A 13,849-nucleotide genomic window follows, 5' to 3' on the forward strand; every position below is an offset into this window, starting at 1 on the left:
ACTGGTGTATAGTAGATGCCCAATGGTTTTTCTCAATGTGTACCTATTATGGCCTAACAATGATTGACATACACATAGCACCAGTGGGATAGGGCGAAGGTTGAAGAGAGGGATCACAATATATATGATTTTTTCAACTAAGTAGAGGAAAGTGATCCTCAGTGTCTGGAGGAAAAACAAGAACCTATGGATGATATTGATGATGCTGCTGCTGATAAAAAAAACGACAGTAAACAACACTGACGAGCAATTGCTGTGATAAGTACCTGTGATGGATATTGTCGTGCACATCCCAGATCCTCCCTTAGGAATGAAGGACTTATCTGCCCCAGTAATTGCAGGGCGGGGAGCTGCTGACAGACAGACCTCTGCTGTCAGCTCCCTTTGGAGTACTGACAAATACTCGTGGTCATGGTCAGTAGTCACTCAGTCATATCTGACTCTGCGACCCCATGGACTGTAGCCCGCTAGGCCTCTCTGTTCATGGGATTCAGGCAAGAATACTGGAGTGGGTTGCTATTGTCTCCTCCAGGGGGTCTTCCGGACTCAGAGATTAAATCCGAGTCTCCTGTGGCTCCTGCATTGGCACGCAGATTCTTTACCATGGAACCCATAATTGACAAATAACATTGTGTAAATTTAAGACGTATAGTGTGATGATTTGATATATTTGGATGTTGTGAAATGATTATCATAATAAGGTTAGTCAACACATCTGTCACCTCACCTAGTTTTTGTTTGTGTATGATGAAAACACTTAAGATTTATTGTCTTAGACCTGTGTTTGTGCAACTGAGACTTATATCTCACTTTTTTGCCTTTTGAATCCTTACAATAACCCTTTACAAAAATCCCCGTGGCACTGTTGAATTTTACCCAAGTCCTGTGCTCCTGGAAGACAATTAAAGTTAGAAGAAACCCATCCATCCTTTTGTGTCATGGAAAATGGCTGAACTTTGACCCACCCTCAGCCAGAGTCAGAATACAACCCCTCCTTAGTGACTCCCCTGTAGCATCCATTGACTTCAGGGAAAAACTTACCCTGATCAACTATCCAGTCTCAACGCTGCCACCGGTTCATCCCACTTTTCTTTGCATGGTTCTTTCTAGCCTCATTCTCTTCTCCCTTTTAAAAAAGTCATTTTCTTTCTGACCTTTGAGAACCCTGCAGATCTCTTGGTGGGGGTTCCTCCAGATTGAAATAGTAGCCTCCCTTCTATTGCCCTAGGTCTTTCCTCCCTTTTGCAATAATCCTTTCAAATAAAGTCTCTTCTTACTTAAGTCTGAAGATATTTGTTAATTTGACACCTGTTCCTTAAAAGTGTTCGTGGTCCACAAACAACAAAGATTTACTGTATAGCACAGGGAACTATATTCAATATCTTATAATAACCTATAATGGAAAAGAATCTGACATGTATATGTATATATATATATATGTATATGTATATATATATATATACATATATGTATGTATATAAACTGAATTACTTTGCTGTATACATGAAACTAATACATTATAAATAAAACTTCAATTAAAATTATACTTCAATTAAAAAAAGTGTGTGTTTCTCTATACCTTGTAAACTAAAACAACCCAAATAGCATTTTGCTCCAAATGCTTGCATTGTCTGTTATTTTGTTTCCTCGGGATTCCACAGATTTTTGGCCATCAGATTGTTGACTTATCAACTAGCACATACTCTTTTGTTTCCAAGTCTGGTAGACTGGCAAATGGTGGACAAGAAACAGAAATTAGTTGAACAGACAAGTGAATTCACAAACCTCTGAATTTCCAAATAAATGTATGGACTAGCAGTGACTTTAATATTTTTCAGAACTTATAAATGTACAAAAGCATTTTCTCCTACCCAATTTGATTTTTCTGTAGCTTGGCTTAAATTTGTTGAGAAAGAAGAATCCTCATTAGTTGAAAACACCTACTACTAGAGTAACCGGTACCTGATATTTACTGCTTGGGAAAGTGGTGCAGTTGAATTCAGGTCAAATGAAATGAATAAGGAAGGGCATAATGTTTCATTAGTTGTGCCTGGTGGACAGCAGGAAGAAGGACACCGAAATGATGGGTACTTGAGGATGTGGCCTGGAACTGGTTCATTAAGAGTTATCTGGTAGCCTTTTTTTTTTTTTAATATAATAATTTTAGAAATCAGGTCCTGAGTCTTTGAGGTGGTGCAGAGGAAGGAGTCATTCTGATCTTTATAATCAGAGACAGAGATCTTGTTATTGAGGAGCCTTTGGACTAAAGTGCTGAAGTCTCTCTCTTTCATGCACACACAAACACACTCAGATTTAAACGACTACATAAGAAAACTCAGCCTTATGAATAAGGACGTGTGTGTGTGCTAAGTTGCTTCAGTCAGGTCTGACTCTGTGACCCTATGGATTTCAGCCTGCCAGGCTCCTCTGTCTATGGGATTCTCTTGGCAAGAATACTGCAGTGGGCTGCTGTACCTTCCTCCAGGGGATCTTCCTGACCCAGGGATCAAACACGTGTCTCTTATGTCTCCTGCATTGGCAGGTGGGTTCTTTACCACTAACATGACCTGGGAAGCCCCAAGAATAATGGAACTCGGTAGTTTAAAGTGACTAAACTCAAGTCCAGGAGGGATTTTGGCAGGGTTAGAGTGAAGTGAAGGGTTTCCCAGGTGGTGCAGTGGTAAAGAATCTGCCAGTCAATGCAGGAGATGGGGGTTCAACCCCTGGGTTTAGAAGATCCCCTGGAGCAGGAAATGGCAACCTGCTCCAGTATTCTTGGCTGGAAAATTCCATGGACAGAGGAGTCTGGCAAGCTACGGTCCATGGAGTATTGAAGAGTTGGACATGGCAGAATGATTGAGCACAGGGTTAAGTCAAAGAGATGTGATCTTCTGAAAGAAGAATGAAAGTTTGATTGAGATTTAGATCCAGGCACAGAGAACAAGATTTAGGTAGTATTTGTCCCAGCCAGATAATATTAGAGGCCACTGGGAAGGAGGCATCCTATTCAGGAGTAGCTTCAACACATGCAATAAGCATTCTTTTTATCAGGAATTTTATCAGGAATCATTGAAAATACCATCCTTCAGAATCTAATCACAGACATATTAAAAACCTGCAGTCAGGAGCAAGAGATTTGTAGGATTCTACTAAGACTTCAGCTCCTCTTATTGACCTTTCACTCTGTGCATGAGTTTCATCAAGCCCTGCTTCATGTCTTTGTTTCTTAGGCTATAGATAAATGGGTTTAGCATTGGAGTCAGTATGGTGTAGACAATTGTTGCTATTCTATCTTTGACTGTATAGTTGGACAGGGGCTTGAAATAGACATAGCTGATGCTTCCATAAAACAGGGTCACCACTGTGAGATGAGAGCCACAGGTGGAAAATGCTTTGCGCTTCCCAGCAGCTGAAGGGATCTTCAGAACAGTAATGAAGATTCTCAAATAAGAGATGATGATGCATGAAAAGGGGGTCATTATGATGGCTAATCCTTCTGTCATGACTGTGATTTCCTTGACAAAATGAGAGGAACAGGACAGTTTTAGCACTGGTTGGTCATCACAGAAAAAGTGGTGAATGATATTGGAGGCACAGAAGATGAGTTGGTTGGTCAGGAGAATATGCAAGAGAGAGTGGAGGTGTGGAATGCAGAAGGAGAGGACCAGGAGCAAGACACAGCGTCTGTGGTTCATGATGGTGATGTAGTGGAGGGGGTTGCAGATGGCCACATAGCGGTCAATGGCCATGGCTGCCAGTAGGTAACTGTCTGTATTTCCAAAAGCAATAAAGAAGTACATCTGAGTCAAACACTCACCATAAGAGATGATCTTTGTCTCTGATAAGAAGTTTGCTAGCATCTTGGGGATGATGACAGTCACAGAGCAAATGTCAACAAATGAGAGGACACTCAGGAAAAAGTACATGGGTGTCTGGAGGTGAGTGTTTGAGCGGATGGTCAGGATGATGAGCAGGTTTCCTATCACTGTGATGAGGTAGATGGGGAGAAACATGGCAAAGAGTGGCTTCTGATCTTCAGGTCGAGAGGAGAGTCCCAGGAGGATGAATTCGGTAGGCTGTGTTATGTTAGTTCTTCTCATAGTCTTGGGTTCACCTAAAGAGAAGTCATCATTATGAAAGATTCTTCCAACATAGGATAAATTCTAAGAATTTTTCCATTTGTTCTTCATATCAGCAATTAGAACAACTAAGAATATTACCATTACCTGGACTGCAGCTTCTTTCTATTAAAGTTGAGAATTCAGACATCAATATATACTTTAACCTCCTTTCAGTTTTCTACTGTAAAGCAAAAGTAACACAGAAATGGGAAAGAGAAGAGAGACAGGGAGAGGGAATGAGAATGGAAAAATTGTTTTCTGTTTGAGAATTTTCAGGAGCTAATTCATGGAAGGGTGGTCAGTAGTATACTCTCCTGTTTAATTGCCAGCTGACAGAATGATGATTTTCTTTAATTCAGATGTTTCTCTCTGCATCAATTATTCTGGATGCTGAAAATCATCTGAAAAGACATCAAAATAGGAGATCACCCAATAATTATTCCATGTTCTTCACTTTTTGGTGAAACCTTATTGGAGTGAAACAATAAGCAAGAAGACATAAAAGATAGGCAGACAGAGATCTTCATAGGATAGTAAAAAGCATTTCTTTTTAATGATAATATTAATCCCATCCTTAGTGCCCAATCCCTGGATCTAAAATGGTATGTGCTTGTTTGTGTTGGTGCAATTCTTTTCCAGTTTCCTGTCTTAGTTATAGGCCCCCCAGAAAATCTACATGGGAAAGGCACCTGATCTTAGACAGGATTTCAACCCTCATGAAACTGAAAGGTGTCTTTCTTGCCTCCTCTGGGTCCCCCACATGCTAAGGGCACTGTAGACACTCATAGACGTCACCCTCTCTCAAGGGAGCATCCTTTGAGACTTTCAAGAGTCCCTGAAGTTCAGATGGAGGAGACACTAGAGAACAAGGCAACAACTATTGAAGTTTTGGAGTTTCTTCCCCAAGGAGGCCTTGGAGTGTCAGTGCTTTCAATCTCTCCTGGAAATCGTCCTCTTGACTCAGCTCCTTCAGGCCAAAAAGAACACTCATGCGAGGTTGGCAGAGACCACAGTGAGTGGCTCTCCCAAACTTCCTGAGTATCATCCTTAGTATCATTCTGTACTGTTCACACCAAAAGACAATATATAAGGTGGGAGGGCATTTTTTCAGAGTCCACATGGCTTTAGACTAAAAAGACTTGAACATCTGATGCCATCAGTCATTTTCCCATCTCCCAGGTTTAGAAGAAGCCCCTGGTTGAGTAATGAACTTCAGAACATAAAAATTCATAAGGTGAAGACTTTAGATGCCAGAATTTACTCTTTACTCTTCCATTCCCAGGTCTACTTGTAAAATACTGATGTATGACCCTGGGTTTTCCAGTCAGGAAAACCACCCAGTGAGTATATCTTATGCTTTATGGAATCTTGAGTTCCATGTTCCATTTGGGGCGTCTCACTTTGTGTGCACTGCAGAATTCCCAAGGTAGGACCCAAATTACACCTTCTCTCAGTACAACCATCACCTAAGAATATCCTGTTCTTCATGACTCATTGCCCCCTTACCCATTTATACTATCATGGCTTTGTTTATTTACCTTCATCTACTACGCCTAACCTGGGAGGCTTAAAATTGGCCTCTTCCAGGACACTTTGCTTGGTGCTCTACCATTGGACTGGGCTTGTCTTCTGTTCTCTTTTAACACTTGAGACCTCCATTCTAAGTAATAACTCAGTCTCTTTGTCTGACAGCTTGTTGTTGTTTAGTTGATAAGTTGTATCTGACTCTTTTGCAACCCCATGGCCTGTAGCCTGCCAGACTCTTCTGCCCATGGGATTTCCCAGGCAGGGATACTGGTGTGGGTTGCCATTTCCTTTTCCAGGGGATTTTCCTGACCCAGGGATCAAACCTGTGTCTTCTGCATTGGCAGGAGGATTCTTTACCACTGAGCCACCTGGGAAGTCCCTGACAGCTTATACATTAATTTAAAAAGTCACAAATTAGGGAATTCCCTGGTGGCCCAGTGGGTATGACTTGGTGCTTTCAATGCTGTGGCCCAGGTTCAATCACTGGTCAGGAGAACTAAGATCCCACAAGTCTCATGGCACAGCTGAAAAAAAGAGAAATGTCACAAATTAATAACTTAGTGAGTACTTTCTCTGTGCTATCCACTCCCCTAACTGAAGCAAATGCAGTATCATTTAATTATTATATCATGTTTATAAGGTAGGTGGCCTTATTTTCTTTACTTTAAAGATGAGGAGTCTGAACTCAGAGAGGTGAAGTATATCACCCAATGTAACACAACTAGGAAGTAACTGAATCAATTTTTAAAATTTCTCATGAATTTATTTCACTCATACTTGACACCATGCTCTTAACCGGCCACTCTACTGCTTTTTCATGATGCTAGCAAAAATGGTTTGCTGAAAAACAATTCTCAAATAAAACATATTGCAAAAAATATGATCTATTTCTTATTAACGTTTAAAAAGCACATTATAAGTTTAAGCTATATCCCACTAGACTGAATATTCCTTAAGATCAGTTATTATGCCTGTTAACATCTGATTGCTTCAATCAATTAATTCATAAATATTTCTTGAAGGTTGACCATATGTCAGGAATTGTACTAGGTGCTCGAGATACATTGCAATGTAAAACAGAGGCAATTTCTACCAACTTTTGTGTCACCCAATTCCTTTGTCCAAGATAGCAGTTCCTCAATAAGCAATCACAATATTTCCTCATTTTTTTGTGTGTGGTAATTTGAAATAAAATATAGAAAAGTACAAATGGGAAAATAATCCATGTTCCCATCACCCAAAAGGATTGACTACAGTAACATTTTGTCCTATTTTCTTTCAGTCTTTCAAAAAATTCATTTGTTCACAAATTTTTATAGATATTTATAAAGTGCTTATTATGGGAACTGTTTCATTTGCTTTCTAAGAACTGACTCATTTTTATCCTGTTAATAACCCTATTAGGCACATATTATCTTTTACATTAAAAAATTTAAAGCAATTTATTGAGGTATGAGTATTTATTTATTGGCTGCACTAAATCTTCATTGCTGCATGCGGGCTTTCTCCAGTTGCGGTGAATGGGGACTTCTCTTTGTTGGGACCAGCCCAACAATGAATCGACATGAGGGAACAGTGCCGCAGAAGTGAAAAGAAAAAGAAGACTCAGAAATAAAGTGGGGATCAGGGGGCTGTTGCCATTTGCAGGCAAAAGCCCAGATTCTAATCCTTGCATGCCTTTTATTGTTAATATCTACTTCCTTATCTGTGCTCTAGAGATATCTGTTCTTTATAATCTCAGATAAGGGATAAAGATATACAATGCACAGGCCTCAATGTCAAACCTTCAGGCCTTTAATGACTCTTTTTAGCCCCTCGGCTAGCGACGCCCTTTCTCAGCAACTCTCTCAAGGATCTGGTTCTGGAAACAGTCACTAATGGTTTTCCATCAGTGACATCAGTACTTCAACATCTTGTTTTCAAGATATCTTTCCACCAACTTTTTGCTGCTCCTGGCCCTTCGCCTGGGGGTGCTGAGAAAGTCATTCTTATTTTTCAAAGAAGCCCTGTTAATTATAGTACAGGCCTGTGCATAGCATATTCCCTACACTCCTCCTTGCAGTGCACAGGCTTCTCATTGTGGTGGCTTCCCTTGTTGACAGAGCACAGGCTGTCGATGCACAGGCTTCAGTAGTTGCGGCACAAGGGCTTAGCTCCTCAGCGTGTAGAATCTTCCTGGATCAAGGATCAAACCTGTTTCCCCTGCCTGGGTTGGCAGATTCTTATCACAGTACTGCCAGGGACATCTGAGGTATGATTAACATTTTTACACATTTAATGTATGTAGTTTGATGATTTTGGGGTAAAGTATACACCTGTGAAGCCATCAAAAGGCCATAAACATGTTCATTACTTCCCAAAGTTTCCTCCCACGCCATCTATGATGATGATGGTGATGGTGATGATGGGGATGAACACTTAACATAAGATCCACCTACCTCCTTAGAAAATTTTAAGCATACAATAGAGTACTGTTAGCTATAGGCATTATGCTATACAGTGGCTATCCAGAACATTTATCCTTTGACTTTTACCTATCAGTATCTCCCTTTTTTCAACCCCTGGAACCTCTATTCTACTCTCTGCTTCTCTGAGTTTGGCTGTTTTAGAGTCTACCTACCTAAGTGAGATCATGCAAATGTTTTTTTCTGTGTCTGGCTAGTTAGGCTCAACATAATGTCCTCCTGAATTCATGTGGTCACAAATGACAAGATGTTAAGGCTGAATAATATTCCACTATATGTATATACTGCATTTTACTTATCTATTCATCTGTCAATGGACATTTCAGTTGTTTCTATATCTTAGCTATTATAAATAATGCTGCATGGAACATGGGCATGCAGCAGGTATCTCTTTGAGATCTTGATTTCAATTCTTTTAGATAAACCAAGAAGGGGATTGCTATATCACATGGTGGTTCTAATTTTTTGAGAAATTTCCATACAGGTTTTCATAATAGTGCTTGTACCTAGCTGCTTAGCAATGTTCGACTTTTTTTTTTTTAATTAAAAGGTTTTTTTTCTTTCTTGTTTATTTTTAAAAAATTATTTATTATTATTTTTTTAATTGAAGGATAATTGCTTTGCAGAATTTTGGTGTTTCTGTCAAACATTATGACCCTTTGGACTGTAATCTGCCAGGCTCCTCAATCCATGGGGTTCTTCAGATGAGAATACTAGAGTGGGTTGCCATGCCCACTCTTCCCGACCCAGGAGTTGAACCTGAGACTCCTATGTCTCTTGCATTGCAGGCAGGTTCTTAACCCATTTACATTTCTTCCAACAGTGTACAAGGGTTTCCTTTTTTTTTTTTCTTCTTCTTTTTTTAAAGTGATAATCATTCTAAGAGGTGTGTGATGATAACTTATCATGGTTTTGATTTTCACTTCCCTAATAGTGATACTGGTCATCTTTTCATGTACCTCTTGGACATTTGTATGTCTTCTTTGGAGAAAAAGTCTATTCAGTTGTGCTTTGCTCAATTTTTAATTGAGTTTCTTATTTTTCTGCAAAGTTGTATGAGTTCCTTATATATTTTGGATATTAACCCCTCATCAGATGTATGGTTTGCAAATAATTTTCATGTTATGTAGCTTGCCTTTTCATTTTGTTGATGGTTTCCTTTGCTGTGTAGAAACCTTTTAGTTTTGAGACACAGTCCTGCTTAATTATTTTTGCTTTTGTTGTCTACACATTTGATGTCATACTAAAAAAAATTATTGTTAAGACCAATGTCAAGGAATTTTCTCTGTGTTTTCTTCTAGGAGTTTTATTTCCAGGATTTACAGTTAAGTTTTTATGCCATTCTGAGTTGATTTTTGTGTATAAGATTAGGGTACAAATTCATTCTTTTGCATGTGGCTCTTCATGAGGAGTCCAAAGTGAAGAATTCATTCAATTCCGGCACTGCCCAGAACTGTAAGGAATATTTTCATTCATTCATTCAGTAAATATTTCCTGAAGGTCTGCTGTGTACCAGGGACTTTAGTAAGTTCTAGAAATACAGCAGTAAATAAAATAAAGCACATGTACTCACAGAGTTTGAATTTTAGTGAGGAAAGACAGATATTAAACAAATAAAGATATAGTACACTCCAAAGGCACATGGGGCATTGTAAAAAAAAGTATAACAAGTGAACCTAGTGTGAGAGGGGAGGTAGTCTTTCAGAAAGCACAGTCAGGGAAGAGCTCTCTGAAAGAGGAATATTTGAGCAGAGATCCGAATGGAGTGAAAGAGCAGAGTCTCTCAAGTTCACACAATCAGAACGTCTGTTTTAAAGGAAGAACACAAATAACTACAACAAATATATGTGCATTTTTATTGTTTTATGTAGGTATATTTTTGTCATGTTATTTAATACGTATAAATTTAAAACAAGCTTTACTCTTAATTCTTATATTGCTTGTAAACTCCAGCTCCCCAAACAACAGAAAATAAAGATTTTTACAAATTAAATGTCATGTAAACTATACTAACAATTTAAACTGAAAATAAAGTAATTGATGAATAATGTTACATTGATGAGATGAATTACCTTTATTGGTATTATACAATGTGAATCCAGTTCTTTATTTAATCTTTTTTCATATTGGAATTTCAACCATGCTAATGAAGATCAGGTCTAGTTACATAAGGAGATAGTAAAAATGCCATTAATAAAATGAAGAATTTAGTTTTTGGTGCAGAAAAATTAAAACATTATACTAAATCAAAACCCTGCTAGTTAACAATTCATAAATGCCAATTTTAATGAGTTGTTTCTAGACAGCTTCATATATCTGTTTTGTTTCTTTGAAGATTTTATTAGCATAGGCTTCCCAGGTGGTAAAGAATCTGCCTGCCAATGCAGGAGGAGTGCAAGAGATGGGGGTTCAACCCCTGGGTTGGGAAGATCCCTTGGAGTAAGAAATGGTAACCCACTCCAGTGTTCTTGCCTGGAAGATTCCATGAACAGAGTAACTTGGTGGTCTATAGTCTATGGGGCCAAAAAGACTCAGACTGATCACACTTGGATTAGCATTGGGATCTGGAAAAGATCCTAATGCTGGGAAAGATTGTAGGCAAGAGGAGAAGGGGTGACAGAGGATGAGGTGATTGGATGGCATCATCGACTCAATGGGCATGAATCTGAGCAAACTCAGGGAGATAGTGAAGGACAGGGAAGCCTGGCATGCTGCAATTCCATGAGGTTACAAAGAGTTAGACACATCTTCAGAACTGATCAACAGCATGTTGAAATATGCAGTAGAGTGTACCCAGATAGGTAAATAAATCTAGTCACTAATATAACAATAATAGCTATTAACATTTTTGAGTGCTCTATACCAGAGTCATGAGAATATGACAAATATTTATTATTCATATCTCAATATCCTACAACTTCTGTATGACCTTTGCCAATGGTTAAGATGATGTCTTGGAGGAAGACATGATGTCATTTACAACATAAAAAAGCATGCAATGTGACCACCTGGCCATCACCATGAACGTTTAGGAAGGAAGTCTGTGTCAGTGTCCAAATCTGCATGAAAGATATCTTTGTTTTTTTCATTTAATTTATTAGTTGGAGGCTAATTACTTTACAATATTGTAGTGGTTTTTGCTATACATTGATGTGAATCAGCCATGGATTTACATATATTCCCCATCCCGATCCCCCCTCCCACCTCCCTCTCTACCCGATGCCTCTGGGTCTTCCCAGTGCCCCAGGCCCGAGCACTTGTCTCATGCATTCAACCTGGGCTGGTGATCTGTTTCACCCTAGATAATATACATGTTTTGATGCTGATCTCTCGAAACATCCCACTCTTGCCTTCTCCCACAGAGTCCAAAATTCTGTTCTGCACATCTGTGTCTTTTTTTCTGTTTTGCATTTAGGGTTATCGTTACCATCTTTCTAAATTCCATATATATGTGTTAATATACTGTGTTGGTCTTTATCTATGAAAGATGTCTCATGGAAGAAAAATCTGGGCATGATGATCTGGTCTGAAGTCAGTCACACATAAAAAGCCTAAGTGGCTAAGTAGCTATTTAAAACTTTAAAAAATATATGTATTAAAAATATGTATGAATAAAAATTCAAATAGTGGTGAAGACTAAAGAGTGATAACCAAGTTTTTCTCTTGTCCTGCAACCATCCAGAGGCAGGTGACCAAATAGCAATTTCTAGGGTAAGCATCCAGAGAATAGACAGTCTGTGCACTACAATCATTCACATCTACTCAACCATGTATCTAAAAATGCATACAGTTCTGTTCCTTAAGTTTTTTCAATTCACAATATATATATTGAACATCGTTGTATGTCAGTAAATGGAAAACTTAAACTTTGCACTGGAGCATCACTCCATAATGAGATTCTGTGTTCACTGTTGTATCCTAGCACCTAGAACACTGCTTGAACATAATAAGCACCTACAATTATTTCTTGGATGAATGAATATAGGTTCACTCATTTTAACATCTTCTTTTTTTTTAATAGCATTCAACTGTATGTGTATATAATAAGAAAAAAGTAGATAGACATTTAGCTATTATTGTTTGGTTTTCACAAATACAATTGTAGGCTAAAATTTTAGATGGCATTTCTGGTCAAAGGGTGTACTTTATATATATTGACAAATTTCATTTCAAAGACCTTGTGTCAATTTTTCATCATAAACAATGTATGTATGCATTAGTTTCCATACCTCAGTATAGTTCAAAATACTATTAAGCTATCACATACTTTGATGTGATATCATCAAGCACCTTTACTAATATTTCTCAGTTGATCACAAACACCAAGAACTTGCAATCAGTCAATAGTAAATCTGCAGAATTGCCTAAGACTTAGCATAAAACCCATGTCATTGTGACTTTATCCTACCTATCAGTTTCCCCAAGCCCTGTTTCAAATCTTTGTTTCTCAGACTGTAGATGAAAGGGTTCAACATGGAAGTTAACATAGTGTAGATAACTGTTGCTATCCGATCCTTGACGGTGTAGCTGTTCAGCGGTTGGAGATAGACATAGCTGATGCTCCCATAAAACAGGCTCACCACGGTGAGGTGGGAGCCACAGGTAGAGAAGGCCTTATATTTCCCAGCAGTTGAAGGGATCTTCAGAACAGTGGTGAGAATCCTCAGATAAGAGATAATGATGCACATAAAGGGGGCCATCACCACAGACAGTCCTTCTGTCTTTATCACTATCTCATTGACATATGTAGATGAGCAGGACAACTTCAGCATTGCCTTGAGTTCACAGAAGAAATGATGGATAATGTTGGAAGCACAGAAGGTGAGTTGATTCAGCAAGTGGACATGGAGGAGTGAGTGAAGAAATGGGATGGTGAGGGAGATTATCAGTAGAAGGACACAACATTTATAGCTCATGATGGTGATGTAATGAAAGGGTTTGCATATGGCCACATAGCGATCAATGGCCATGGCGCCTAGGATGTAACTATCTACATTACCAAAGGAGAGGCAGAAGTATGTCTGGGTCATGCACTCACTATAGAGGATGGTCTTTGCCTCTGATAAGAAGTTTATCAGCATTTTTGGAATAATAACTGTTGTGTAGCAAATATCAACAAAGGACAGGCTTTTCAGAAAGAAGTACATGGGGGTCTGTAAGTGAATATCTGAACAGATGGCCAGGATAATGATAAGGTTTCCCATCAGAGTGACCAGGTAGATAGTAACAAAGAGGACAAATAGAGGCTTCTGGTCCTCAGGCCTAGAGGAGAGCCCCAGTAGGATAAATTCAGAAGGACTTGATATGTTGTCCCATCTCATGGTTTTGATTTTGCTAAAGAGAAGTAAAATACAGATTAGACTCTCCTTTCATCTGAAGTATGCATTTTCCTAGTACATTTAAGCTTTATTCTCACTGAGATACGGTAAGTATAATATTTACCTGTGATATTTCTTTCCTCCAATAATGTGGAGAATTCAGGGTGAGATTTATTTTTCTACCTCCTTTTTAGTTTCTGAGCTACTTAAAGATGTTGGGAAAATAGGTTATAAGAGGGGTAGTAAGACCAGAGAGAAATGGACAGAGATAGAGTATTCCTTTTTTAACATCTGCATTCTTCATTAATCATATTTTTTAGAGCAGTTTTAGGTTTCTAACAAAATTGAGAGGGAGATACAGAGATTTCCCATATATTTCCTACTCCAACACATGCATTGCCTTGTGTGTTATCAACAT

General features: G+C 38.7%; 2 protein-coding genes across 2 annotated transcripts; both read right to left on the reverse strand.

The window, feature by feature from the left end:
- Positions 1-3,167: 3,167 nt before the first annotated feature.
- Positions 3,168-4,242, reverse strand: LOC136162677 (olfactory receptor 1L1). Its single transcript, XM_065927144.1, has one exon. The coding sequence runs from the start codon at positions 4,098-4,100 to the stop codon at positions 3,168-3,170; it is 933 nt and encodes a 310-aa protein (XP_065783216.1). The 5' UTR covers positions 4,101-4,242.
- An 8,259-nt stretch (positions 4,243-12,501) lies between these two features.
- Positions 12,502-13,434, reverse strand: LOC136162678 (olfactory receptor 1L1-like). The gene has a single exon (XM_065927146.1). The coding sequence runs from the start codon at positions 13,432-13,434 to the stop codon at positions 12,502-12,504; it is 933 nt and encodes a 310-aa protein (XP_065783218.1).
- Positions 13,435-13,849: the final 415 nt, after the last annotated feature.

The sequence above is a fragment of the Muntiacus reevesi genome, chromosome 3 (genome assembly GCF_963930625.1).
Source record: "Muntiacus reevesi chromosome 3, mMunRee1.1, whole genome shotgun sequence".
Taxonomy (NCBI): Eukaryota; Metazoa; Chordata; class Mammalia; order Artiodactyla; family Cervidae; genus Muntiacus; species Muntiacus reevesi.

Bases quoted from the DNA above. Each gene is read 5' to 3' on its own strand.
- LOC136162677 (XM_065927144.1), bottom strand. From the start codon at position 4,100: ATGAGAAGAACTAACATAACACAGCCTACCGAATTCATCCTCCTGGGA.
- LOC136162678 (XM_065927146.1), bottom strand. From the start codon at position 13,434: ATGAGATGGGACAACATATCAAGTCCTTCTGAATTTATCCTACTGGGG.